Consider the following 27,367-nt stretch of genomic DNA (forward strand, 5'->3'; position numbering starts at 1 on the left):
CTTTTAAAATACTTTGGCTTCAAAACTTTCGTTATCCCATTTGTTTTTATTTGAAACATGACCCACTACAGCACAGACTGCATCATGTTGAGACATTTCCCTTCCCTTCCCTTCAGATTCTGATTCCCCTAATATCCCCATCTGACCCCAAGATGTACATAGCTGTTTTTAACAGTGCAATAATGCAGGAAGGTGTGCATCTTGCATTTTAACATATGTATCGCCGAATCAAAAAGAGGGAAATTACACTATCAGTGTTGTATTACAATGCACTATTTGTACTTTCTATGTCAGTCTTATCACTTGCTGAAAAATGTATTGTATTAACACCATGAATCCTTATGTCCAGTAAAGGTGGGTTTCTGTGCACATTTTTTCCCAGTTTCATATAATGTTGGGAAATTGCAAAAATAATTGCATCTGTAGCCCAAAAGATGATGTCTTCAAATAGCTTGTTTAGTTTGACCAACTACTAAAAAGCCTGCAGATTTTCAGTTTACCGTCACATGGGACAAAGAGAGCTGCTGCCTATCTGTTAATCAATATATCGGCTAACTGTATTGGTTCTGCTTATTTATTTATTTATTTATGTAAGTGTTGTGTTCAACCTTTAAATACAGCCTTTTACACATGATAGTGTCAGCCTGCCCGATTACTCACGTTAGATTGGAGTATTTGCTGGATAAATGTACAAAATCCTCTTAACATCTGGGCAAACAGATGTTGCAATTTGTCCTCTCCCTGTAAGCCCAGAGATGATAAATGAGGAGCAGATGTTGCAGTAAGAGGATGCAGTCGTTGCCATTGTCTTTATTCCTGTCTGTTTCAGTGTTATTAAAGTAACTACAGTAGTGCTGAAAAAGTTTTAACACATACATAGAATAGCCCTCTTTCCCCACTAATACTTCCACTACAACACAACCTCTCCCACTAGAGGGCAGTAAAACACCACGGTTGGTTTTGGACTGTTGTTCCTCTTTAATGTTTGGAGAAAGAAAAAAGGCTGCAACCTACTTCTTCTGTTATCACATCATCAATCAAACAAACCAATAACCACAGGCAAAAATGACAACCAGCTGCGACTTTATTGAAAAGTTTGAAAACAGCAATACTAAAAACACTTGACTGATTGTGATTTTTAAGTCGTCATTATGCCAACACTGTACAGAAGCCACTTGACAGTTGACATATTGATCTTAAATACTCAATAATACAAGAGGCAGCAAAGCATACTGATAAACAGCTTGTCTGGATAACATTACACCAAGATATATGTCTATAGAACAATTGTGCTGTGAGATTTCTAGATGAAAAGTATTGTAAGAGAAATCACACCTTTTCTTAGATTTTTTTTTGTGTAAGCTCAGTTGTTGATTCTCCACACAATGCATACACACAGTCTCCCATTCAAGGTAGCCGCTAATGAAAAGACCCATTTGTCTTTGTTTAGATAGGAAAAAATGAACAGCAGACATATTTTTTATTTAGAGTCACACCAGAAATACTTCACTAGGCCTGTGCATGGGTTGCTTTTATTCTCCCAAATGAGGTCCCGCTGCAACAGTAGTACTAAAACAACTCACTGCAATGATTCAAAAGGCCAAGTCACAAGGTATAACATACATACAAGGCCCGATTTAGAAACATCCTACATTTCATGAAAGCAGCTTTAGTCAGAAACATATTCAGTTTGTTACAGTGTGTCCAGCACATTGCATTTAACTTCAGTTTGGATGATTTCAAGGCTGTTTGTTTTTTTGTTTGTTTGTTTTTTTATAAGAACAAGTCTATTTGAACATTTTATTTAGCAAGAAAACACAACATTTGTTAGGTTTACATTTGAACAAAGACGCGTTACTTTAAAGGTCAAACAGCCAGCGAGGAAAGACATAGACGTCACACGAAAAGCCATTTCAGATTGGACAAACTCACAAACTTGTGAATCATTTTACCTCCATCTGATTAAAGTTCTTTTTTTGATGGCGACAGATGTTTAGTTGATGTTGTTTTTTTTGAGTATGAATGGCCTCCCTTTTTTTCCCCCTCAAAATCTATTCTTACATTTGCCCCTCACTGAGTGTTGTCAAAAGAAACACAAAAAAAAGAAGCCATGATTAATGGCAATTTTGGAAATACACAGAGTCAGAGTCCTTAGAACATGGAAATGTCTTTGTGCAACATGTAAATGTACAAAGTCAAGATACTAATTGTTTTATGTATGGTGTGCGACAAGTTAGAGTCTAAAAGACATGAAAACATCTCAAATTTAGAACATTAGTAGCCCCTTATCCCATAAATGAAGATACAGTATATTGTTTTCAAAACCTGAATTCACAGTACAAAAATATAATATGCCTTTCACTTACTGGATATCATGATGCCTATTAACCGCAGACTATGAGAGTCCCTTCTCTGAACTTGTGATACCGTTTGGCACTTTGGCACACCATGTACTCACACACTGTCCTAAAATAATGCAACCACTGAAGCGTCTATGTGAGGGTGTACTTTCAGGAGAGGATTTTTTTTTTTTGCTCTGGAATATCTATCAGCTGCTTTATTGTTTTGAATGAATACTTTTTTTCAGGGAGGATAACATTTACACAGTTTCCCTTGTGACAGCCAATTACACGGCTTCTGCAGAGGTTTCAGTCGACACAGAAATGGTTACTTTGGCTATTTTCACAGTGGTCTTCACGCAGCTCTCTGCAGCCCTGTTAGCAGAAATGTTGGCGTTCCTGTTCTGGTAGTCTGACTCGAGGCTATTGTCCAACTGTTGTGCGCTTCCCCTGCAGGCATGGCAGGAGCTGAGGAAAGCATGCCGCAGGTCTTTGCTCCTCAAGGCGTAGATGATGGGGTTAACGGTGGAGTTGAGGAGGCAGAGCATGCTGCAGAATGCAAATACCGTCTTGATGTCGTTATCCATTCTCCAGAAGAGGTCATAGACCATGATGGCGAGCACTGGGCCCCAGCAGATGACCAGCACCACCAGGATTAGCACCAGGGTCTTGGCCAGACGGATGTCCATGCGAGTCTGCTCCGGGCGCGTGGTCTGTACTTTAGTCCCGTCTGCAGAGTAAACGACAAGGCTCTTCTGGGAGGTGCGGCTGAGCATTCGCACAGCGTGGTGGTGTGCTTTCCACAGGATGTAAATGTAGGCATAGATGATGAAAAGAACGAGAACACTGGTTATGCCGATCCAGAACAACAGGTAGTTCTCATCAATCAGAGGGAATATGTCTGAGCAAATAGAGTTGAGGCGCTTACAATTCCAGCCCAGCAGAGGTAGCACTGCTATGACGATGGAGATGGTCCACATCATGCAAAAGGCAATGACAGCCTTGGTCCGTGTCACGATACGCCTATAGGCCAGAGGCCGGTGTATGGAGATGTAGCGGTCGATAGCGGTGAGGAATAGACTCCCTACCGATGCGGTGAACGAGGCTGTGACTCCGCCCAACTTGAAGAGGAAAATATTGGGGCTGTCCTTCCGATGAAAAACATGAAAGTCCAGAAAGCTGTAGACGAATATAACACTCCCCAACAGGTCAGCCACAGCCAGACTGCCAATGAAGTGGTAGGAAGGTCTGCAGCGGAGAGTTCTCGACTGCAGGATGACGCAGAGGACCACCACATTCTCCAGCACTGTGAAAGTTCCCAGAGTCAGAGACAAAACAGCCACTGCCAGCTGCTGGCTGGGCGTCAAGATCATGAAACACTCCATGTCCATAAAGTTCTCCCCACATTGTATGGTGTTGGTCTCATCTCTGAATGTGCTCCTGTTGCTGAACAAGTCTGTGGCATTGGTGGGGAAGGGGATGTTCTTTAGGATGAGCTCCTCGTCCACGGATACTTTGTCTGGGAAAGAGTTGCTGCGAAAGGCAGATAAAGGTTTCTGCATGGAGAAACCGCCCTTGAAGTTGACATCATTGATAGGGCCCTCGTAGCTGGCATCGTTGGAGCCCAGAAACTGTAAACCAGATGTAATAGTCCGAAAGGTGGTGTCCGCCACACCATCCAGCACAGACTTCATGGCTGCGTTTGAGAGTGAAGCTGCAGCCTGAGACGCCTGGACAACCTACAAATTGATGACATAAATTTCAGACATGCTGGAAAAACCTAAAAAGCAGTCCGATGTCAAAAATCAGAAAAAAGTCAAATTGTTTGGGCTCACATCTTTGGCTCTAAATTGCCTTAACCATGGGATGAATTCACACTTTGCAAATACTTGTAATTGCACATATTTTTTAATTATTTTATAATTTTTGGATAGTTTTGATAAACTATAGGTGTCTTTTTTGGACATTAATTTTACTTATTAGCATACATACATTTTTAATTATTAAACCCATTTTAGCTGTTTTTTGTTTTTTCTAGCAAATTCCTCTATACCTGTATGTAGGCTACTAGAACAATTGTGCAGAAAAGATGAAGATGCTAATCACTAAATAAATACATTCATTAAATTAAATAATTAACTGAAGTAATCAAGCACGTTCAGGTTTTGTTTTTCTAATTTACTGTAGGGGGTTGCTTATAACTGCGGAGTAATTGGCATTACATAATGTAGCTGTGCAGAATTTGTTGTTTTATCTAAGATAACGCTATTTAGTGAATCTGAAAACGCAGTTTAGCGGTGATATGCCAAAAAAGGGAAAATCCCTAAAACAAGTCAGGATTCTGCACAAATTTTGAAAGAGGAAAAAAGACAGGCTAATTTTATATTAAGTAAAAACAACCCAAAGCATATATAGGTCTGGTAAATTTTATCTGGAAATCGATGCTTTAAGCCTCAGTAGAAAATTAAAAGACGAAAATTGCTTCTTACCTTACATAATTTTTCCAAGTGCGCAGAATCGCCCTTTATCACCGCGCGTTAATCCAAGTCAGAAGCGCATCCCACAGATCTTATATAAAAAGGAGACCAGCGTACATGTGTCAAAACAAAAACACAATTTCTCTCAGTATAGTAACTTTCTTACTCAGTTTATGCGTAAAATAAGTTTGTCAGTTCTTTAAGTGCTGTGTCGCTCAGTGAGTGCGCTTCTGCTCCGTGGATACAGGTTGCTGCTGCTGATGCTGCTGACTCCAGCGTCTGTCTCCGACTTTCACACTTTCTCTCTCTCTCTCTCTTCGAGTCTTCACACTTATGAAGCGACGCTCCTACAAGTCCTGTCACGTGTTTCTATACTGCTCATCTATTTGCCCTGCCCATGAAGCTCTCTAGTGCGCGTCGTAGGAACAAGGCAGACCACAATGGTGGATTATAAAAAAAAAAATCTGATTTGAATTCCCAAAGCTCCTCAGCAGCAGACCATGTAAGCGGACAGAGAACACCAACAGAGCACATGGTTTATGAAAAAAAAAAAACGAGATTAAGAACAGCTCAGAATAATGTCTTATCTACCTTATTCACAAGGCAATTGTGACCACAACTTCTAGAATTAAGATGAACAAAACGCTTAATTTGTCCCATTATTTCTCCTTCTGAAGTGCCTTTGTAATGCTTCTGAACAGGCTGTCCGTTTGTTTTCAGAGAGATAAGGTTGCAGACTTCCTTGCTAGTCAGTGTGAGACTCTTTATCTTTTGAATAACCAACCAAAACAGAGAATCAGGAACAACAAAAAGCATCATGATGAGCTTTCTTTCATGTCCCTCTACTTTACTTTGTACAATTTAAGAAGTTTTGCTTTCTGATAGTTTTATCATCAAAATTAACAAAGTTGAGTACTTAAAAGCGACTAAGTGTTTGTATGCTGAGGAGAATGCAAAAGGAAAGAACAGTTGAGCAGCATAAACCCCCATTCATGCAGTAAGAAACGAAAGTCATTGGGAATCTCTTTTGGAATAAGCAAGTTATCAGCACATTAGATCAAATTGAACCACCACACATCAACGAGTCAGTTCCTGCCATGAATCACAATAACAAAGACATGGCCTCTGTTTGGCACTAATAAAAAAAGATTAATTCCATAGATTAAGAATGATCCAATTTCCATTTATTCAAAAGGCTACTTTCATTCACCCATAAGTAATTTTTCACCCCTGTTTAACACAATGGGAGAATCTGAAGTGCATGTCAAAGAGGCAGGAGTCGAGTAGCTGGTTTGTCAGAGATAAAACTGAATAGATGCATTAGTTTGATATAGTTTGCAGCCACACAGGGTCTCAGCAGACAGATGATGCAAAACCTCTGACACAGGTTTTTTTTGTTTTTTTTTCAAATATCGCTTTGCTGTGGCCGCCTTCTATGTCAGAACTGAACAAAATGTTCCCCTTCACAAAAAGAGGAGACATAATGATCAGGACCGAAGAGAAAAAGGTTTAAACAAACGTGCATTTTAAGGTGTTTTAGGCTCATTTCTCTGTACATTTATAATTTACATTATATTTTGGGAAAAAAATTATCTGCTGCCAGCTTCTCAGTTTAATTGGACAAACTCTCCAAGCTGATTCCTATCAATTATTAGGCAAGTGTCGAGTGTTTATGATTTTTAGTGCACTTTGCACATAGTTTAGAGTCTGAAGAGCAACTTGAGAAGCGAGAAATGGAGTTGGAGTAGAGTGGACACATCATAGAGGGGATTGTTAGAGGTATCTGTTCATGTGGATTAAATAGTGTGAATTCATCATCAAATAATAGAAAATGTTTTCAGTAAATCTGTCATAAATCAGCTGCAAGCAAGGTTAAGAATTAAGTGTCAACCTCAAAGAATAAAATAAACCAATGTAGGACATCATTCAGAATTCATCAGCACTGTATTGTCATCAGATCTGCTGAGGCTGTGTCATGTTCACCACATGGAGCAGTTAGACTAGAGGCAGCAGGGCGGTTTGTCAGACTGACTGCTGTACTGTGACTGTTTCTCTAACTTGGTTGGCATGCTAACCTGTGACTGAGCAATGAGTGCTCAAGCAAAGCTCATGGCCATCTGCGTTTCAATTGCTCTACATAACATTTTGTACTGTATTGACTCACTTTGGGTCCATAGAACCCAAAATAAAACTCATTGTGTGTGTGTGTGTGTGTGTGTGTGTGTGTGTGTGTGTGTGTGTGTGTGTTTTACTAACCCTTTCTCTATTCCAGTTTGAAATTGTGTCAACTGATTATTATTATTATTCAATGTTTAATGACTCCCAAAGATTGTGTCTGGTTAACCGTACTGTAATTTGAGCCTATTAAAATGCATACATAGAAATGACCCCATAATAGAACAAAATCCCTTCAGGACATGTCCACAACATCACTGTGTAAAATCTGGCTACATTAAGGTGCAGGAGTTGTTGGACCACTCGTTCAAACAAAGCCCAGACTTTGCTTTGTTTCACGTGTAGCCCGACATGGACAGGCAAATGTTATCAACTTAGTTTACTTACTAACTTTACAAACTGGACCGACCTCGCAAGTTCCAACATCTGGGGCTTAACGTGGCTTCTAGTCTAACACACAGATGTTTGGCATGCCTTATTGAGCAGTCAACTCTTTCCATTTGAATTGAATGTGACCTAGCTTCATGTTTGTTTAATAGTCATGTAATGAGGTAAGGATATTAATCTGGTTGACATGCTGATTTTGAAAGTTTGCCTTGTTGCCTCACGCCATAGTTCGTACTTCAGTGATGCTGGATAAAAGGTAGAAATAGGAGTTCACTCAGGACTCATAATGCATCTTGCACCAGACTAATATCCTGCCTCCTCCCAGCAGGTTGTTCCATACTCAAGGCTTTTTCATGATGTATTTCTGACTCACAGAATCCATTAAAATATCTCAGATACCTCACTTATGCATAGGTAAGAACCCAATCAATATAAAAGGTGAACTAAGGTTGGACAAATTTAATTCTTGTCTCATGTGAAGGGTTGTTTTGCCCAAGTATTAGCTTGATCATCATATTAAAAACACTGAAGAGTTTAGTTGCTAATGCTCCCAAATAAGCTAAACCAGTGAATAAGGTCATCCTACCTCATAGCCTATGTATGAGTCAGCTCCATCTGAAAATAGGCCACATGTGCTGTTAGCAGATGCTTTTGTCTTTTTGATAGTAAGCAGTTCGAGTAACTTTAAAATCATTTATCAAACATGGCACTTCAGATCTCTGCATTCGAATGTGGAGAAAATTACAGACAAATGGGTGTTTGGTGCCTCTATAAATAGGCACAATCATGCTGTAATGTCTGTGTACCGAGCTGCAGCTGCACCATCAGTTCCTGACAAATTATTGTTTATCCCAGTTCTACCAAGACCACGCTGAACTTTTGCTTAATTATGTTAATCACTGAGCAATCATCAGCAATCGTGATGAATAGATTTGATTAGTTTTGAGTCAGGTCTTCAGGGGGGGTCATCTGTCAGTGAGTATCATCTGAATCAATTGTATCTAGAAGGGGCGTTACCATAGCATGTATCAAATTATTGGTAAATTGATGTTTCATTTCTCCCTTGAAAGTCTCTGTAATTTTAGAAGGACACTCTTTATTGGAATATTGTCATCCAAACCCTGGGTTTGTTTTCCAACTTCAATTGATTTAACATCTTATTTCTGAAGACAGTTTTTAATCTCCGCACCAAACAAGAGCACAGAACATAACAAGATTGACCGTGCAGCGAACAGAAGAGAATGACTCCAATGAAGACTATTGAGGTCTAATAAAGGGCCTGTTTCATCTGTGGGGACTGTTGTATCCTCTCTTCAACATTTCTCCTTTGCATAGTAGCATTGGATGGTAGATACATGCACAACTTCAGACTGAAATATAAGGACAACTGTTCGATGAATGGCCATGAACATTTTCTAAAATCATTTCCATATCAATGCTGACTTTCCTCTTCTGACACCAGCAGGCCAAATCTTTCTTTTATCCTGCTAAATATCTTAAGAATGAGACATTTTTGAGAATAATTTACGACACTGGAAGATACATCCTCATTTCCCTCCTTCTTCATCTCTCTCTTACTTTCTTTTTCACCCATCCAGTCATGGCAGAGGGACAGTTAACATTTACAACACAAAGAATGTGGTGTCCTGAGAGCTTTTGTTATTATGTTGGGCCTCAAATAATAAATTGATTGATGGATGGCTCTTTACTCTAACTGTGGTGTTACCATTAGCTTGACATTTGTAATGCCATGACATTTAGCATAGACATTACTGATCCTCTAAGGATGAATAGACGTTTGGCACAAAAGTAAGGTAAATACTTTGGTTTGTCCCAGAATTTTGTAAAGATAAAACCTATTTTCAAACTATACATTTTAAAGAACAAAATGCTGCATGATAAGACAAGGGACCAGCAACGAACAACCCAGTAGGCTGTTAGAATTAAGTTTAAATAAAGATTTCATTTTAATTCTAGTCCATTTTAATTTGTTTAATTTGTATAAAAATAATAAGTTACCATATGCCTTACTGTTTCAGGAGTGTGTAGCTAAAGAATCAGAGGGCTGATCTTGTTACTAATGCAAAGGTTTTATTAACTTTTGCAAACTTAAGAATGTAAGAATGATGTTTCAACAATGACACAGTGACAAAAATCATCTCATTTACTTGAAAGCGATAAGTCCTGCCATCTTCTAACATGATTCGCAATCAAATTTGATCACTCACCTACATCTCAGATACTGGCAGACAAACACTCAACTTTAGTTTGAAACAAATTGCGTACACGTACCTAGCTAATGTAGAGGAGTAAAATGTACTGAGTGTTTTTGTTGTAAAGTAATAAATCAAAGTGCATGTTGTGAGAGGGACCTTTTTGTAATGAAAAGGGGGGGGGGGACACTGCAAGCAAAGAAAAAGACCAATCAGCATTTATTTATCTTCTCTCTTCCTGCTGAACTTTTACGAAATGCAATAAAGTCAAAGTCTCACATGGATGAACACCGTCGCTCTTTGCTGCTGTACTGATGATACTGCTTTGCAAATGTCTCATGCTTTTTTATTATAAGTCAAAATGACTTATGTGGGTAAAGACTTGGAGCTGAAATCTTGCACAACACCATTTTTTCAAATACTTTCCCTTATCTCATGCAGGCTTGGACCCACTATGTGTTCACACATCCAGTAATCCTCATGAAAGGTGGGGTTGCTTATGAAAAATTTAATTTACTGCAAACAGAGAGAAAGCTGTTTTTTTTTTAATCTTAATTCTTAACAGCCAATTAACTTTCACATTTTTAATGGAAATGTTTTGCATAAATCAGGGGCGTGTCCAGACTATTTTTACTGGGGTGACCCACTGACTTATGCAGGGGGGCAAATTAATCTGATTTATTTTTTACCCTTTCTATCCCCACTCATGATCTGTAATTATAAGTAACAGAATTGTGTATTGTATTGACACCTGTTTATATAAACCTTTAAGAATAGATAGTATTTTCATTTAAATTCTTTATTTATTTCTTTTCTTTTTCAGGGGCTGCTGATTCTCTCTCACTCTTTCTAGTCTTACTGCTCAGCTACGTTTTGCTTGTTGTAGCGACACAAACCTAAACGTCTTTTTTAATATTTCTTTCCTTTTAAAGTAGAAGTGACGCATCAGCTCTATATGAGTTAGCATGTAACAGTAGCATAACAATCAGTGCCTTCAATCTAAGATGAATTGTGCAGTATTTTGTTTCATGTTAAAAACAGATTTTTTTTGTCTTCTTTTTTTTTTTTTCACTTTTGTTTGCTTCCTGCTTTCATCCTATCAAATTCTTAAGTAACTCACTTTGTCATCCTCCTGGCACCTTCTCATGACAGATGAGAAAACAATCTGCTGACAAAGTTGGTAAAGTATGAAAAGGTCTTCACGATCTCCTTAATGGATTTTGGTATAAGGTGTGGATCGCTTAAAGCTCTTAATATAATCTCTGTCCTCAAATGACTGGTGATAAAAGTGTTGCATATTTAGAGCTGAGTGTGCAGGTCTTATTGATCTTATTGTTACTATTAATGTGTTTAGCTTCTCATTTATTGGTTTTTGTCTCGTTTGCGTGCTTGATGCTCTCTTGTTGTATACATTTGTTATACGAGACACTCCTAATATCTCATAAATATAAGGATGTTTAATGCTGATGTTAAAGTTTAATGATTTGCTGATATCCTCTCACGTGTTTGCAGATATTTTCTCCTCCTGGTTTCATCGAGCTGCAATCCTTAGAGTGCTCTGAAGCAGTTTATACTGCAGTTTGACACAGTTCAAACGAGGATCACCTCCTCTGAGTCCGAGTCCTCCCAGAACAAAGAGGCCTGTATCGTCCAGGTGACAGGAAGCGTGGACTTCATATTGTCTTTTTTCTTTGAGAAACTACGAGACAGAAAGCCTGTCATAGACGCTTTGTGTCAGACTGTGGCAGTGAACAGATAAGAGCAGGACAGCTGGTGAGGACGCCAGCTCTCTGCCTCGTGTCTGGAGGAGCTCTGGGTAAAACCTGAGGGGCGAGCCAGGACACATTGGAGGGCTACAGTGCCCATCTGGATTGGGACTGCCTGAGGCAACCGGTCATTAAAACTTCCTCAAAACAACAACTGAATGTTAAGTTTAACAAAGTATTAAGATATATTAAAGAACATGTTTCGTAGAAAGGGGGAATATTAATTCACAACTGATGGTGAATGTATGTGATAATAATAATAATATTCTAAACAATAAAATAAATGAAGCCTTGATATCCACACGTGTGCATTTAAAAATGTTTCCCGACCACCAAACATTTAAATGAGTGTCTGTATAAAACAGAGTTAACCTGCTTTAATGCATCACTTTTTTAAAAACAGGTTTTCCTTTGTGCCTCACAGCTCTTCGATGCAGGCTGAATGGGAGCTTGGTCATTTCTCCCATTGATTTTCATTTTAGTGTCATTTTAAATTTAAGTGAAGATCCCAAACTTTACTGCACAACATGACACAAAATGGCAAAAAGATTTCACCTTGATCGGCCCAAGAAGCCATTTAAAAAAGCATTTCACGGTTCCAAATATGCGGCTCATTATTTATATCAAACAGATTCTCGAGAAAAGGTTGAATAAAGTCAAAAGAAACCTGGAATATGAGAATTGAACTCACTCAAAGGTTTGTTTCCCCCAACATAACTTCTCGCAAGAAATGATGGCGTCCTTTATGATGACACGTTTAGAGTCAACACAGTTTTTGTTATTTACACAGTAGACATGAAGGCATTTGTGTATTTCTTTTAGCAGTTTTAGGTGGCTGGTTCTTTTGGAATTCCCATCTGGATTTAACAAGCCATGAATCAATATCCAAAGACAGTTGGTGGGTTGTTGTTAGCACTGTCAATCAAATGACAAAGTAAACCCACAGAAATGATGTGATCTCCATATCTCATTGTTGTAAGCTCTTGATGATTGTCAGTGTGTTATTTTTGCATACAAAGGTAGAATCTGTAGGCAGTATGAACATTTGTAGTCCAAGACATGATGACAGGCTTGAGTATCATCAGCCGAATTCTGTGTTAGCAGGGAAGGCAGTCAATATGGAGCGCAAAGGCAGGCCGCCCTTATAACATTCAGGCTCCCATGTATTGTAATCTAATTACAAGCTATTCATTTCTATGAGCAATTATTAGACATCGTTCTGTAACAAAATCCGTTGAAAAAAATTGAAACTTATTTTAAATGCACAAAATAAGGTTTACGATCAAGTATAGATTCATAAAGCTGTTCAGTCTCAACAGCAGGCCTGTAAATTTACAGCAGATCAAACTATTGAAAGGTTTTCAGTGAATGTGACATTTAAAAAATGAAGATTGTAATAGCCAAACCACGGCTTACACTCTGACCTACTGCATGTACCTGCTTGCCCATCTGTGAAGTGCACACATCTCATCTCTCCACTGCACCACTGCCTCAGATATACTGTTGGCATGACAACCAGGGAGGATTGAAATGACTAGTCACATGACACAGCCAAGGTTGAGCACAGACAGAGCAAGAGAACATTATCATTTTTTTCCCTCAAGGAAAGACTTCACAACAGCACTGGAAAAAAAGAAGAAGAGGCCAGTAACAAGATGTTCTGTGCCAATTATACCAGGGACATCCAGGAGGTGTGAGGATGCCTCTTTGCTGAACAACACAGTTGAAGTGGGTGTTTATTCCAGCCCAGCACATCCCGAGCCGACAAGTGTTACTGATCCAAACACAAACGATGGACTACAGCTCCTCGAGGAAAAAGGTGGAGAGGCAAAGAACACAAGAAAAACTAGTAAAAGACTGTAAACATCTGTTATCTAAATTGACTAAGCTTGGGCATCACAGTAGCCGAGGACCATTGAATGAGATGTTTGTGTTTCTGCATCATGTGGCTGAGAAGCAGACTGATGGGCAGACATGGTTGTGGAGAGCATATCCCAGCTGGAGTGTGAACACTGTAGGGGTGAAAGTCATTTAGAGATACTGTGTTGAGAATTTATTCTTGAGTTTATCCTGCAGAGAAAATGAAAGATGAAACAAACTTTGTCAAAGTAAAGAAAACATGAGCATTTTCATTTGGCAGTTTGCTGAAAAAAAAAAGAGTAGCCACATAGTGCAGAATCCCTATGGTCACTATCCCCAAATTAAACACACAGGACAGGAGTCTGGGCTGCACTGGGTTGAAGCATTATCGATTCTGACTGAAGCACTCAGAGGTCTGCACTTTTGTTTGTGTTGCAGACCTTTGCTATGAATAAAAGGCCTTTGCAAGGGACACATCAATAACTGAGGACACTGAAAGATTAACTGTGATCATATAAATCCACAGAAAGGAGTGTGGTAAATTTGACTCTGGATTGTTCACTGTTGAGAAACAAAAAGAGACTAGAGACTAGAGACTAGAGAGACAAGAGAGACAAGAGAGACAAGAGAGACAAGAGAGACAGATAGACAGATAGACAGATAGACAGATAGACAGATAGACAGATAGACAGATAGACAGATAGACAGATAGACAGATAGACAGATAGACAGATAGATAGATAGATAGATAGATAGATAGATAGATAGATAGATAGATAGATAGATAGTCTTGAGGAGTCTCTGTGTGGAAGAGCTTTCTTCATTAGCAGACAGAGGGGGGAGTTTGTTTACATCTTGTCATTTAGATTTTACAGGATGTACAGATTGGTATCTGCCCATCATTTTCACACCCATGCAGGGAAATACTGCACAACACCTACAGTATAGACAAATATGACACATTGCACAGTTCTTGTGTGTGTACGGTCTGTTTATACTCATGAAAAGCACTTTTTATAGACACGGGAGACCGTGATTTAACAAAGATTCTAAAACAAGAAATGGAGCAAGTAAAAAAAAAAACAATAAATAAAGTCTACAATTTAAATTCCACCATAACTATAAACTGTGTGTGTGTGTGTGTGTTTATGTGTGTGTGTGTGTGTGTGTGTGTGTGTGTGTGTGTGTGTGTGTGTGTGTGTGTGTGTGTGTGTGTGTGTGTGTGTGTGTGTGTGTGTGTGTGTGTGTGTGTGTGCAGTTTAAATAGAGCGTGCAGCCTCAGAGGGTTGGAGGTGGTGTCTAATGAAGTTTAGGTTGAGCGATGGTGTGGGAAGAAGTCTGACGATGTGACTGACAGACGAGCTGGAGGAGGGGAGGGGATAGCTGTCATATTCTTCTTGTACTTTTAAAATCTCTTACAGAATTTTGGAGTTCACAAAGATGCTGTCACAATGTGGACCCTTTATCTTCTTTACAAAAAAAAAAGAAAAGAAGTAAGAACACCGCTTTCAGAGCTTTGACTGAGCTGAAAAAAAAAAAAAGTTGAAGGGGGCTCATTTGTCATGACTCTGAATTAAATTATATCTTGACAATCAGGTGTGGGAGGCACCCAGGTTCAGACTGGCAATCTGGCTGTTCTGGCAAAATTCAGATAGGCCCACCCACACAGTAAGCCATAAGAAAACGTTAGACAAGAGAAGACAATCGTGGGGGAAACAAATAAACTTCCAACTTGGGCCCAACTAAATACTGTAATAGCAACAAAGACCAAAATTGGACAAGAGAACTAAAAGAATAAAATCAGTTAGAAAGAACAAAAATTTAAAAAAACTCCTAAATGGATCACAAAGGACCAGATTGGGCAAACGATCAGTAAAAAGGATAGACAGTAAAAAGAAAATGTTACCTTGGTTAGCAGTAAAAAGAAAAGAAGGTATAAAACATTTTCTTGATTAAAAAAAGTTGAGATTGACAAGAATATCTCAAATGCTGTTTAACTGAGGATTAAAAGCACAGATTTATCAAAACCTCATCATTACCTGAGACGACAGGATCTAAGCTGTTCAACTATTAGCTGTTTAAGATACAAATTAATTAGTTACAAATTAAAACCAGGCACAAAAACCAAGGCTTAAAATATTTTTTCTGATACCTGCTGTATTTAAAAATGTATTTAGAACTCTTTTTCTTTGTACCCTCTTAATCTTATGACATTCTTCCTTCGTTAGCCTTTTCCTTTTCTCGTTGCCTTTCCTTCCTTCTCTCAGTACAGAACCCCAGGGGGAAAGATGCCACCATGACATGCCTCATCAACAAAATGTTTCTCCCCCTGAGCTTCAAGCCCAGCAGGTTCCTCGACCTACTCGACTGATGATTCATCTCCTCATGTGTGACCCTTTTTAGTCTCTGGCCAGACCTAGTTTTGATCCCCAAACCTAAAATCTTAATATTAATAAACTGATCAATGCAACAGTGAATGCATTTAATATAATCGGTCTTCTTTTTCTTATAGGTCATTGAGGTAATTTGACAGAATCAATCAATTAGTGCGCACCCTGCCCCTCCCACTCCTGTTCATTGTGACAGATGTGCTCACTAGATTTTAAATAAAAATGGCCTTTTGTGTTGATTTTGGAGGGCCGTCATAAATTTAGTGTGTCTTGTGAGCTGGGCTGGGGGCCTCATAAAAAATCTTGCCTAAGGCCCCACTTTAACCTGGAGCAGCCCAGGGTATGTATCTACTTGTACTTTTACTTAATGTGTGTAAATAATGTATAAGCACAGCTTCTGCACTGACTCAAATAGTAGAACATTCAAAATATCAATAGCAACCATTACGAGTGTCACAGCATGCATTAATCTCATAATCCATGCGTGTTCGGCATTTTCTTTAATTAAAAACACTCAATCTATAATTTAGTCTAGTTTGAAACATAGATGATGCCTAATAGGTGTCAAAACCTTTCAAAGGCAGCTATGGCAGGGGTTTGATATGTTGTGCCATGGCTCATCTTAACTTATCACAAGAATTGGCTCCACACATTTTAACAAATCTGTTGGGTCCAGCTTGTTCTGATGGGAGACTGTCACAGCTTGATTATTAATTCCAGAGGGAACTGTGTTGCAGATGATGCTGAAAATGGGATGTCCAAGGGGGAAACATTGTGTAGTATCGCAGTTGTTCTTCAATTGCAGGTATACGACTCGCTTAGTTAGGAGCCAGCTGGTCATGAAAAACGGGTTAACTGTTGAGGGAGGGAAGCCATAAGCTTACTCAGGAAGACTTACTAGGAGACAAGGTTTATATTAAAATGCCTTTAATCAATGTAGTTAAAATTTAAATGTTTACTATCTGTTTCTTTTTTTTCTTCCTGAGGCAGAACAAAATTACTTCTTTTTTTTGATTCAACTGGATGAAGGATTTTACTCAGCAAGTGTCTTGAGGTTGGAAACCAACTCGATTTTAGAGTTGCGGCTGTTGCTTAGCCAGCTTCTACCATATTAACAGGACCTGCTGCGTAACCACAGGTAGGCTATAGCTGTCATGCCAGAAAGGATGATAGTGTTTTCCAAAAATCTCCAGGAGAGTTACAGCGCCCTTCGAAAGTACCAGACAATGAATATGTGGCTTTTTGCACACATTTTCAGTCGCCTATGGTGGACAATCGCAGACATACGAAACCATATTGAACACAAATGGAGGAGAACAAGCTGGAAGTTGCACTGTTGTGACTGTTGACAACCAACTTAAACAGGCGGCTGAGGAGGACATCTTTACCTACCACCTTGTCTGATCAGTGCATCTATTATGTTTTAGCATCGAGCTAACAGACTAAAATGTACGTCTTGCCACTGCCCAGCCTGGAAACAGATCAGACTGACATGATAATAAATAGTTCTTTATCTGAGGGATTTTATTGTTGTTTTTGGAAGGTTCAAGGAGACATTCATTTGAGCTCTCCACTATAAAAACAACAGCGAGCCTGTGTGTTCTGAGTCAGAGGCCACTGTTTGATGCAGCGGGGGCAAGCGCTGTCAGGGAATCCAGCCTTTTAAATCCTCACAAAATAATGTTGTAACTCAGTTTAGTGGCGCTCTGTTTTCACTCTTTTCAGAGAGACAGACTGTCGCACAAAGGCTTTTCTCTGCTCTCCTTCCTAAAGCTCTCATTTCAAAGCTTTTTCCCTTGATCCATTGTATCAATTACAAACACCCCCTCAATCCAAAATCCGGATTCAATTTTTTTTCCTCTTGGATTTCAGAAATTCATAATTACCAATGTCAGCTTGGAAGCAATTTCTAACATAAATTTCTTTTGAGCCTTGCAGCTATATATTATTGCAATTGTGAAGAGTCTTTGTGCATGAGGATCAGAGTTGACAACATTTAACAGTGTGAGAAAAGACTCATTAGTCCTGTTTTTTTTAATCCAGGGGATTTAAAGAATAAAGACAGTACTGTATGTTTTTGTTCACATGTCAGTCTCTGTTTGACTCTTTCGGAGAGCTGCCAGAGTCTAGATGCTGGGTGTCTGTGCCCACATTAGTGAAGGTAGTGAACAAATGAAGCTTGGGACTTTCCCCCTGCTAAGTGTCTCATCCTTGGCAATCAGATATCTTCCAGTGACACAGAGTCGTGTCATTAGTGTTGCTGGAAGCCGAGGAGAGGAGGAGTAAGAGGAGATCAGATAGATCCCTGCGGTGACAGCTCTAAAGACTGAGCAGAGCCACAGCGACCTGCAGCTCTTCCGTTATACATTTTAAAGAGGTTTCTTTTCAAGCAGCTCAGAGAGAGAGAGAGAACAGAATTTGGTAAAATTGCCCCTGGCCTTTAGTTATACTGTATTGGCCTGTTATTGATCCCCAGTCTTATAGTCAGAAAGGAGGTTAGCACCAGGCAGAAATTCCATTTTTGGATTTCTTGTCTTAAAAAGTAACAATTTTCTAAAAGTAACTTGCTAAAAAACAGTAAACCCAATCATTTTCCACATTGCTGTTCCACACTGCTGCTGGGTGACATGTTTTGAACATGGGCACTGTAGTTTACATGTTCATCATACCATTTTATAGTAGATCAAGTTTTCCACCATTCAAAAGTGAGACTTAATTCGTGTCGAAGTTTGCCAAATAACTGCACTAGCCTGACTAATTACAGGCAGAACATCTTTCAATGAAGGAGGTAAAGCCCCGTTTCCACACAGCAGTCCGGTACGGATCAGTACAGTTTGATACGGTTCGGTTCTATAACACTGATCCGGTTGTGTTTCCACAGCCACCCGTAATTGTTTTTGCTCCCTGTGTTTGACGGGACATTCAAAGGGAAACTTGATTCAAACGTATATACACTCTGTATTCGCTCTTTGCAGGTATGGATTGATAATGAACAGAGCTTATCCCAGGGAGACTTGTTGACAGTGAGGCCTTTGGAGAACAGCTCTCTGGCTCTGGGAATAATGCTCATAATGGAGGTCAAGTGCCATTATTCAGTAGCAATAAAGGGACGAGTGTGTCCTTCATGTGGAGGAGCAGAACTTAAGAGTGCGGAGGTGGTGGACGGTCCTGAAGCACATTTTACTTTCATGAGGGAGAACAGTTGATGTTTCTACCTTTTATAAATGGACTCTGCTGGTTCTCTTTAAGTTATACCTTTGCTTTGACCCCCTCGACATATCACGGCCCTGATTGGACCGGGCTTTCTCTATTCCCTCCTGTGTTTGGACAACAAGGGGTTCACAAAAAAAACAAAGAAAAAAAAACAAAACATTTACAACACAGCTTTGAGGCTCTGAGTGACACAGGCAGAAGAAAGTGCCATCTATTCAGTGTGAACAGATAGGTGAGAACAACAAACCCAGAAGGATAGTTATATTACCAGCAGTGACTTGTTTTGATGACTGCACAGGTTGAAAGTGAATAAAGCGTCCATTTAATACTGGCTGTTTATTGGTCATTTGTTGATAAGGTTCTCCCACAGCACTGATTCCAAAAGACACCAGGCATGTGACAGTAAGCATTGCAGAGATAGACGTATGCATTTTATTATGACTACTCAAAGCTCCCTTTTTATTGTGCTCCATCGCAATGATTCAGATTGCGATGCATCAGCGAGTTCGTGAATGTTCTGCAGTTTCCAATGGGACTGTATTCAGCATTGCTTATAAAGAGGACAATGGAGAGGACAGTGAGAGGAGCTTTACAAGAAGCACTGCAGTCTAAAGTGTCTGGATGGATTTCTCCAAAGACCAAACAAAATCCTTCTCCTGTGTCAGCTCCGTCATTAAGACTGAAGTTGTGTTTCGTCGAGTCCATTTCCTTTACTGCTCTTCATTGGATACACACCAGCTCTCTCTAACACACCTTGCCGTCTCTTTCTCCCTGAACATAATGATGCGTGCAGAGATCATACTGTACCTGCTGGCATTTTGACGACAAAACTTTGTCAAAGAAAAAAGTCAAGTTTGCTGAGGGGCATTGTTTTCATACCAAGCAGTAAACAGTCCTGCAGCTATATCAAATGAAAGATTACCTTTACTGCTGGAAAAAATAAAGATACCCACTCCTTCCTGGCAGCCACCAAATCCAATTTCCTTGTCTCCAAAACCGCTCCGTTGCCTCTTTGAGTTTGATAATCTGAAAATTTGCAAGGCTCAGTCAAGGAGAGATTCTGGAAATCATGCGTTTTCGTACAATTAAACACATTGGTAATTGTTGTTTCATCCTTTCTTTTTATCATTCTTGTAAAATATCTGTTCTCACTTGTTTTGGTGTAGTATACTGTGTATGTATATTTCTTTGCTTAATGTATCAGTTTTTCATTGAGTCATCCTGCTGCTGGATTGGCTGGATCTCCTATGGTTCAAGACTAGAGCTCAGTGCGTCACATCACCAACACCAGGCAGAGCTATTCTCTGCAGGGACCTGAATTATTTATCTGAACACTGTGTCCCTTTGAACTATTGAACTCAAGACAGATTGAAACTGTGAAAACTTAAAGCGTGAGGCTGGTCAGGGACTGCAGCTGACCCTAACCCGATTGATGAGGTTGAAGACTTAATGTATGGATCTTATTATATGCCCTTTAATCAAAGGTAACGCTCAGTGAAATGTGCTTTGACCAGGAAAATCATATTTTTTCCATTTCTATTAAGTTGACATTAAGAGTCTAGTGCTGTATGTTATATATTATGAAAAGGTTAAATAGATACAGCAGAGACACATCATTATTTTTAGTTCTTAGTTTGGTTCATCATATATCATATACCTTCACTGAAGGAGCTCTGAAAGGTATTATTTATTCACAGCAACATGCATCCTCATTTATGACAATATGAACATGTTTAGCAGGTTTTCTGTTACTATGTTTACCATCCTTTTAGCGCGTCAACAAGCCTATGTGTGCTACTGATCGCTAAACACATGGTAAAAACAGGGCTTATGGGAATATAGGACAAAAGACAGTTTTGAGCAAATTGCAGATGAAAGGTCAGGAGGCCACCAAACCTGTTACAACTTGTCCTGAGACAGACATGAACAAGTGTTTCAAATTTCTTGTAATATTATCACGGGTATTTTCTACACACCTGGAGTGTGGGCCCGTTTATCCTTGCTTTCAGCATTACTCCGTGAGCACCTGCAGTATTGCATCGAAGAAATGCCCTGCATCCCTAAACTTTTTTTACCTGCAGGCCACCAATAAATAAAAGATGTCTTTAATACAACTTATAGAACAGTAATAGGGCCATTTAACATTTACCAACCAAAAAAATACATCCAACTATCATCCATCGATCAGGACACTTCTCTTTTTTTATGGACCAACTACTGTTCCTGGTTTTGTTTATGTTTTACTGTGTTGTGCAAAGCAATTTTTTTTTTTGAAAATCGCTACCTTAATAAAGCATGATTACTTACTTATTAGTCTGATATCCAGGTCTCAAACAGGACTTTGTGAATCACATTTCATCTGTACCTAAAGTTTCAAATGTTTGTCTCTGGTCCAAAAGCCTGGTTGGATCCTTGCAGTCTGATAAAGGACACATCTTACAAACTGCTGGTCTCAAACCTGTGATAAAGGCGTTCTGATTAATGCGTTCACATACAGTGTCATAATCAAAGCCTTACCTCCAATGTCGACTAAATGGAGGTTTAAGTGTACAGTCTGTTGGATTGTAAAGAGTTGTCGTAGGCTATTCACCAATTTTCCCAGTTGGACTCTTTTACTCAGCTCGTTCTCCATTAAAGCGCCTCAGACTTCATGTAGAGCCGGGAAATGAGCAACAATTACCCGCACTCACACTGAAGAGGTCAGGCCATTTGTATTGAATCCCTCCCACTTTTTTCAAAGCTGTCTCTAGTAACAACAGTATTTTCTGTAATCAACATCAAATCACTTTACCAATAAGTTTTCTGTAGTTTCACAAAGTCTCTATAAAGTCATTGATTTTCCCTTCCTTCAGGCCACCGAGGGGTAAAAGCCCAGAAAATTAAAGAGGGACATATTATTCATGCTTCTTGTTCCATTAAGTTAGGTTCATGTAAGAATGTCAGACGAAGGTTGAATGATACATTTGTGCTGTAGATGTAATTTTCTTTTGTTGTTTTGAAGCTGACATTTTGAAAAAAAAAAATCATTGAGGGCCATTAAAACAGACAGCAGTTTGGCCTACACACTTTTATGTTGATGCTTAAGGCTGTATTTCAGAGCTATTCAATATGCACAGCGTGCCCTTTTACATTACTGCAGTTCTGCAGCACAAGCAGTGAAACCAAAGCTTGCTCCAGGTATCTCGACACAATGCACAACTAAAACATTTTTTTTAAATGCTTTAAAGGAGAACTGTGCCTTTTTATAGACATAGCTACAGTATGTACATATATACAGTACACTTATCAGCCACTTTACAGGCGCACCTTGCTAGTATCGAGTTTGACCCCCCTTTGCCTTCAGGACTGCCTTCATTCTGGGTGGCATACATTCAACAAGGTGCTGGAACCATCCCTCAGACATGTTGGTCCATATTAACATGACAGCATCACACAGTCACTGCAGCGTTCTCGGCTGCACATCCATGAAAGGAATCTCCTGTCCCACCACATCTCAAAGGTGCTCTATTGGTTTGAGATCTGGTGACTGTGGAGGACATCGAAGTACAGTGAACTCACATTAAAGAAACCAGTTTAATGTTTGAGCTTTGTGACATGGTCGATCTCCTGCTGGAAGTAGCCATCAGAAGATGTGGAGCCTACACTGTGATCATTAAGAGTTAGACACGGTCAGCAGCAGTTGAACCAACATTTAAACATTTTCTCTTCATATGAAAATAATACTAGCTTGTGAGTTTTGAGTGCTAGCTAGTGATTAATAGATAGCTATCAAGGAAAAAATGTTTTTAGAAAACATGTAAATAATCTTCATAATTTATCTTGGATTTAGGGACCATCTACATAGTGTAGAAAACTGTTATTGCAGATTAGTTTACATGAACATCAATTGTAGTTAGCTGTTAGCTTGTGTACCATTGACTTGTGTATAGTTAGCATTGTGAAACAGCTACAGTATGTGTTCACGCTGTAAACATGCTTTACTTCAAAATACAAACATCAAAACACTGAACTACCAATCTCGATAATCTTAAGGGTAAATCAATTAATTCTCAAATGTAGTTGCATCCTTTGGTAATGAGTTAAATAGTTAGTCATATAAAAGATGTAGGCTAATTGGCTGGGTAAGTCATAGCAGCTAACAGAGAGGCCGTACAGAAGGTGTAGGTTTTGATTTAAGTTGGCTTACATTTTGATATTGAAATATATTTATGGACACTGAAGTGATTCAGTACATCTGGAGGATGTATGAACTGGAGAAAAGTTTCACTCAAGAAAACATCACATTAGTGCTGAAGATGTTGAGAGTGCGACATCACCGTGACATCCAAGTTATTTGAGTGGTTTGTGAATTTTAAGAAATATAACAGGAACTGCAGTATCTGTCTCCTAAGATTTAACTCTGTGTCCTGATAACGTAAAATAACTTGAGCGGAGCCATCATAGCGTCCATTAAGATCACGACGGAGGCATCGTTTCTCTCCTGGTACAAAATGATGCCAGCAGATCGCTGCCTGCCCTCGCAAACAACCTCCTGATTACAACTTCTGATCCAGATGGAGAAGCAGTTTTGCAGTTTCAATACCATTCCCCACAAATAGGAGTCATTTGTTAGCACATGGCATCATGCCTGAGAGGAGCTTATGAGGAGGAGAATCTAGATAATAGATTTGTGGCGCCATGCCTCTCTGACTCAGAGGGCTGAAAAATGTATGCAATTAAATTTTGCAATTTCAGCAGGGTAATCAGGTCAGACCTGTCTGACTTCATTATCAAGAGCAAAGCTTGTTATTAAATCCAATCAGATGAAGTCTTGTTTCACTATCGAGGCTTTGGGGTTCAGTGGAGATAAGGGCGGGGAGATTATCTCCAGAACTCAGACTTTTTCACTCAGGGCACAAACTTGAGATGAAATACCAATAAATAGTTCAACTCTAAAATAACAGCTGAGATATAAACACATGTGTGCAGTGAATGAGAAAGTAACTTCTTATCCGTTTAAACACCTTTTGAATTTGTGGAAAAAAACATGAATTCTCTAGACTTTGTGTGTGTGCGTTTAATGTCTCTGATTCAGTGAAGCCATTTTATAATACCAACATCTCTGCATACATGGCAACCAAATGAGAAAACTACATTTAACTTCAAGTTGGAGCTTTGAATTGTGCGAGTATGAAATTTAGACATTTTCACACGCGGTTAGACTCATTTGGGGGTTAAGGGGTCCTTCAATCACAACAATTACAAAACAAGCAGTCTCATTTAGTAGAATGGGATGATGAGTTTTTTTCCACTGTTGCATAAATACGTCATGTAGTTCAATCGTTATAAGCTAGCTGTTAGTAATGTTGGCACAAGTAAAAATCCACCTACTTACATTCTCACTCCCCGATCTAACAGGGTGAGGTAAGCACATGAAAAGCACAAAAACTTAAATGAAATGATGGATAATCTTCAGGTTTGGAAACACTTTGAAATGCAAATTTTTAACCTTTTGATGTAAAGATGTTGCATTTTAACTGTATTCACTTGAAAGGAATACATTTGTGTGAACTTAATGACATATTTTTTATGTCAATTGCTGCATAATGTTAAGTATGAACACCTGCAAAAAAGTTTGAGATCACGTGCCTGTAGCCATGACTGTAAAAAAAAAGAAAAAAAGAAGCAGATTCATGAATCAAATAAATGTTTTCAGACTTTTGTAACTTTGTTTTCTTTACAAGTGTGTCAGTGGTCCGTTTTTCTTCTTTTTTTTTTTTTTTTTTTAAATGGAAAAGTATTGTATGTCAGACTCAGAAGCCCACAGTCCACCTCTGCCCCTCTAGTGGCAGAGACGGGGGGACAGGCTATTACATTATTCAAAGTATGGATTACATTAAGATGATAATGACCACAGAGTTGTCTCTGCTGATTTAATATCATAGAGGAGCTTGGTGGCTTCCAGCTTCCAAAAACCGAAGCCAAGATAGAAAGAGAGGGACATAATCTTCACCTGTGCTCATGCATACACACAGAGTGTGTTTAAATTTCCTGATCCATATAGTCACATACAGTCTCCCCCCACCCCGATCCCACCCTTCATTTCTTCTGCACTTGGGGGCACAAACACAAGAAGAGAAAATACATCATTGATGTTCCTTCTCATGCGTTTCTTTTTTTCAGCTTCCACACTGGCGATGTTTCACGGGCTGACGCATAAAAAAACCAAAACACATTCTGCCAAGGGGGTTTGGAATAATCGGATATGAAAGAAAAAGGCAGTTTTGTAGCCTGTTTTGCAAAGATGGTGGATGAATTAAAGCGAGCGATGTACTGGAAGAGAAACAAACAGGTGCAGATGTGTGTGCTGCTGAAGATGATTCACCTGCTGCATGAGAGTTGCGACGTCTCCGTAGCAGAAATCCTGTGACCGAAAGGTGAGTGCGGTTTTGATGAGAAGCAGCCAGCTTTCATGTGCAGCCAGAGGGTAGAGAGAGCTGGGAGTACAGCTCATCTGTCTGTGCCGTAAGGAGAACAGTCCCCTGCGGGCACCAGCAGATATGAAGTAAAATAATACATGCAAACACACATTCAGGCTGGATTTGTAACACTCTAGTGTGTGTGTGTTTTTTTTTTTGTAACCCACAAACTCACATTTGTTCCTGAATTCTAATACAGAGTCCCCACATTACCACTTCTGTAACTCACATCTTCAAATGTGCAATTTCCTGCTTCAAAATGAGACAGAGCGCTGCAGAAACGCAGGATTGAAAAACATCAACTATAAGCGCACTCTCTGCACACAGAAACTAGAAATAGAAATATTCCCCGTATATAGACCCAGGTCTGGGGCATAACCCTGATTGGTTCGATATGGACTCATGAAATAATTCATTTATGCTGATGGAGACGTTATTTTGCTTCGATTGCAAAAAGAATCTGCATAAAACAAAGTAGCAGACGGCTCGCTGCCGACTAAATCATTTATACTGTGGGTGATAAACGGTGCAGATGGGCAACACTCCTAGCAACAGGCAACAACGTGGGCAACATGATGAGAAACAAATCAAATGCTCCCTGGCAACAAGGTTCTCCTGTGAGGTTTAAATAAAAGAGCAATGATGAGTGTGATTAAAAAAATCAAATGGAAATGCTTTTTCGATGTCTTGCCCTCCAGATGGAGGTCAGATGTGAAACGTCAGGATGTGTTAGGCAGCTCGGGGAGACCGTCACAGGAACAAACGCTTTACCTCCAAGCAGCAGAGTGGACACATTTTCTTTTATCTTAAGATGATGGAGCGAGCGTTTTCTGTCCTCAGATTTCTGCCAGGAGCCGAAGATAAATATTGGTTTGTCTGGAGGCTACAGATTTTCACAGATAAGGCTTTTTAAACTGCGATAAGCTGCTTGATATCAGCAGTGGGATGACTGATAAGCTGCTCTGTTAGGATCCTGTTTGTTGTCTCACATTTAATGCCTGTGGATAATAAAGCTTGACATATTAAAAGTTCATAGAACACATTATAAATGAATAGCTCATCCACAAAAAGCGAAGTGATGCTACATAACTATAACCCACCAGTTTAAAAACAGCCCATTTAGACGTTGAGAGAATTTCTTGAAACTGTGTGGGCGTGGCCGATCATTTTGATTGACAACTTTCTACTACTCTCATAACCCCATATCACTTTGTAATAACATCTCAGCGCCTAAACAGAACATGGCCATCATTACGCCTTTGTACCTATATTCTCCAACTGCGTAATGTTGAAGTACCAGTGTGTGGGTCTAACATCCCTTTACACTGTAACCTGAAGAAAGAGAGAGTGTGTAAACGCACAACAGGAGCTTCACATACACAAGGCACTCTTTCACTCCCATGTTACACGTTTCCACCATCTTGCCCCCGCGACCCCTTTACGACCGCCGATGGCAGATCAGGGGAAAACAATGTTGCCACACATTACACAGTTAAGACAAGGTGTAACGTTAGCTAGTGATAGACTTATTTGTTCTCATGCTGATTTGGACAAATGAATATAAACGGATGCAAACAAGATAAAAAGAATAAAAGCCAGCATTCTGAGCTGTGACTCGACACAGATCAGATCAAACTGTGAGTTCGTATCCTCGGGGAGACGTCCCGGGGTGGATTATGAAGAATTCATTTCGGTACGATTTTAAAGCAATAACATAGACATAGTCTTATTAAAGTGAAAATATCAGTTTAAGGGCACAAACTTAAAACCTGCAGTTTATGTTTCAGTGTAACATCTGAACGTGAGTTGAATGTAAGGGTGTTATCTTTGGCAGTTCACTTCCCTTCATCTGGGATTTATTTTGTGCTCATTGACTGCAGTTCTCTCCACTTTCAGACGAAGCAACCAAACGTAGCTTTGAAGTGAAGTGAACTACCGTCCACAAAAAGGCAGCTACCATAAAGTTAGCATCACAGATCTGGAGAGCAGTGTGGATGAAACAGACGTAGCCTCACCACTCCTCTGAATAGCTCTTGAAATACGAACAGGTGTTAGAGATGAGTGCCTTAAGCCCTCGGCTCGAGCTCCA

At 39.5% G+C, this 27,367-nt stretch overlaps 1 protein-coding gene across 2 annotated transcripts; it reads right to left on the reverse strand.

Moving 5' to 3' along the window:
- Positions 1-1,066: 1,066 nt before the first annotated feature.
- On the reverse strand, positions 1,067-5,231 carry cnr1 (cannabinoid receptor 1). 2 transcript variants are annotated; one of them, XM_079339049.1, is made up of 2 exons: positions 4,834-5,231; positions 1,067-4,078 (listed from the first exon to the last, which is right to left on the reverse strand). In XM_079339049.1, exon 2 carries the CDS (start codon positions 4,031-4,033, stop codon positions 2,627-2,629), a length of 1,407 nt encoding a protein of 468 aa, XP_079195175.1. In that variant the 5' UTR covers positions 4,034-4,078; positions 4,834-5,231; the 3' UTR covers positions 1,067-2,626. The 2 variants fall into 2 exon arrangements, with proteins under 2 accessions (XP_079195175.1, XP_079195174.1); XM_079339048.1 differs by having other exon boundaries at positions 4,829-5,230.
- Between the last annotated feature and the right edge of the window lie 22,136 nt (positions 5,232-27,367).

The sequence above is a fragment of the Symphodus melops genome, assembly GCF_947650265.1.
Source record: "Symphodus melops genome assembly, chromosome: 1".
Lineage (NCBI taxonomy): Eukaryota > Metazoa > Chordata > Actinopteri > Labriformes > Labridae > Symphodus > Symphodus melops.

Coding starts and splice junctions, on each gene's coding strand:
- cnr1 (XM_079339049.1), bottom strand. CDS start 4,033: ATGAAGTCTGTGCTGGATGGTGTGGCGGACACCACCTTTCGGACTATT.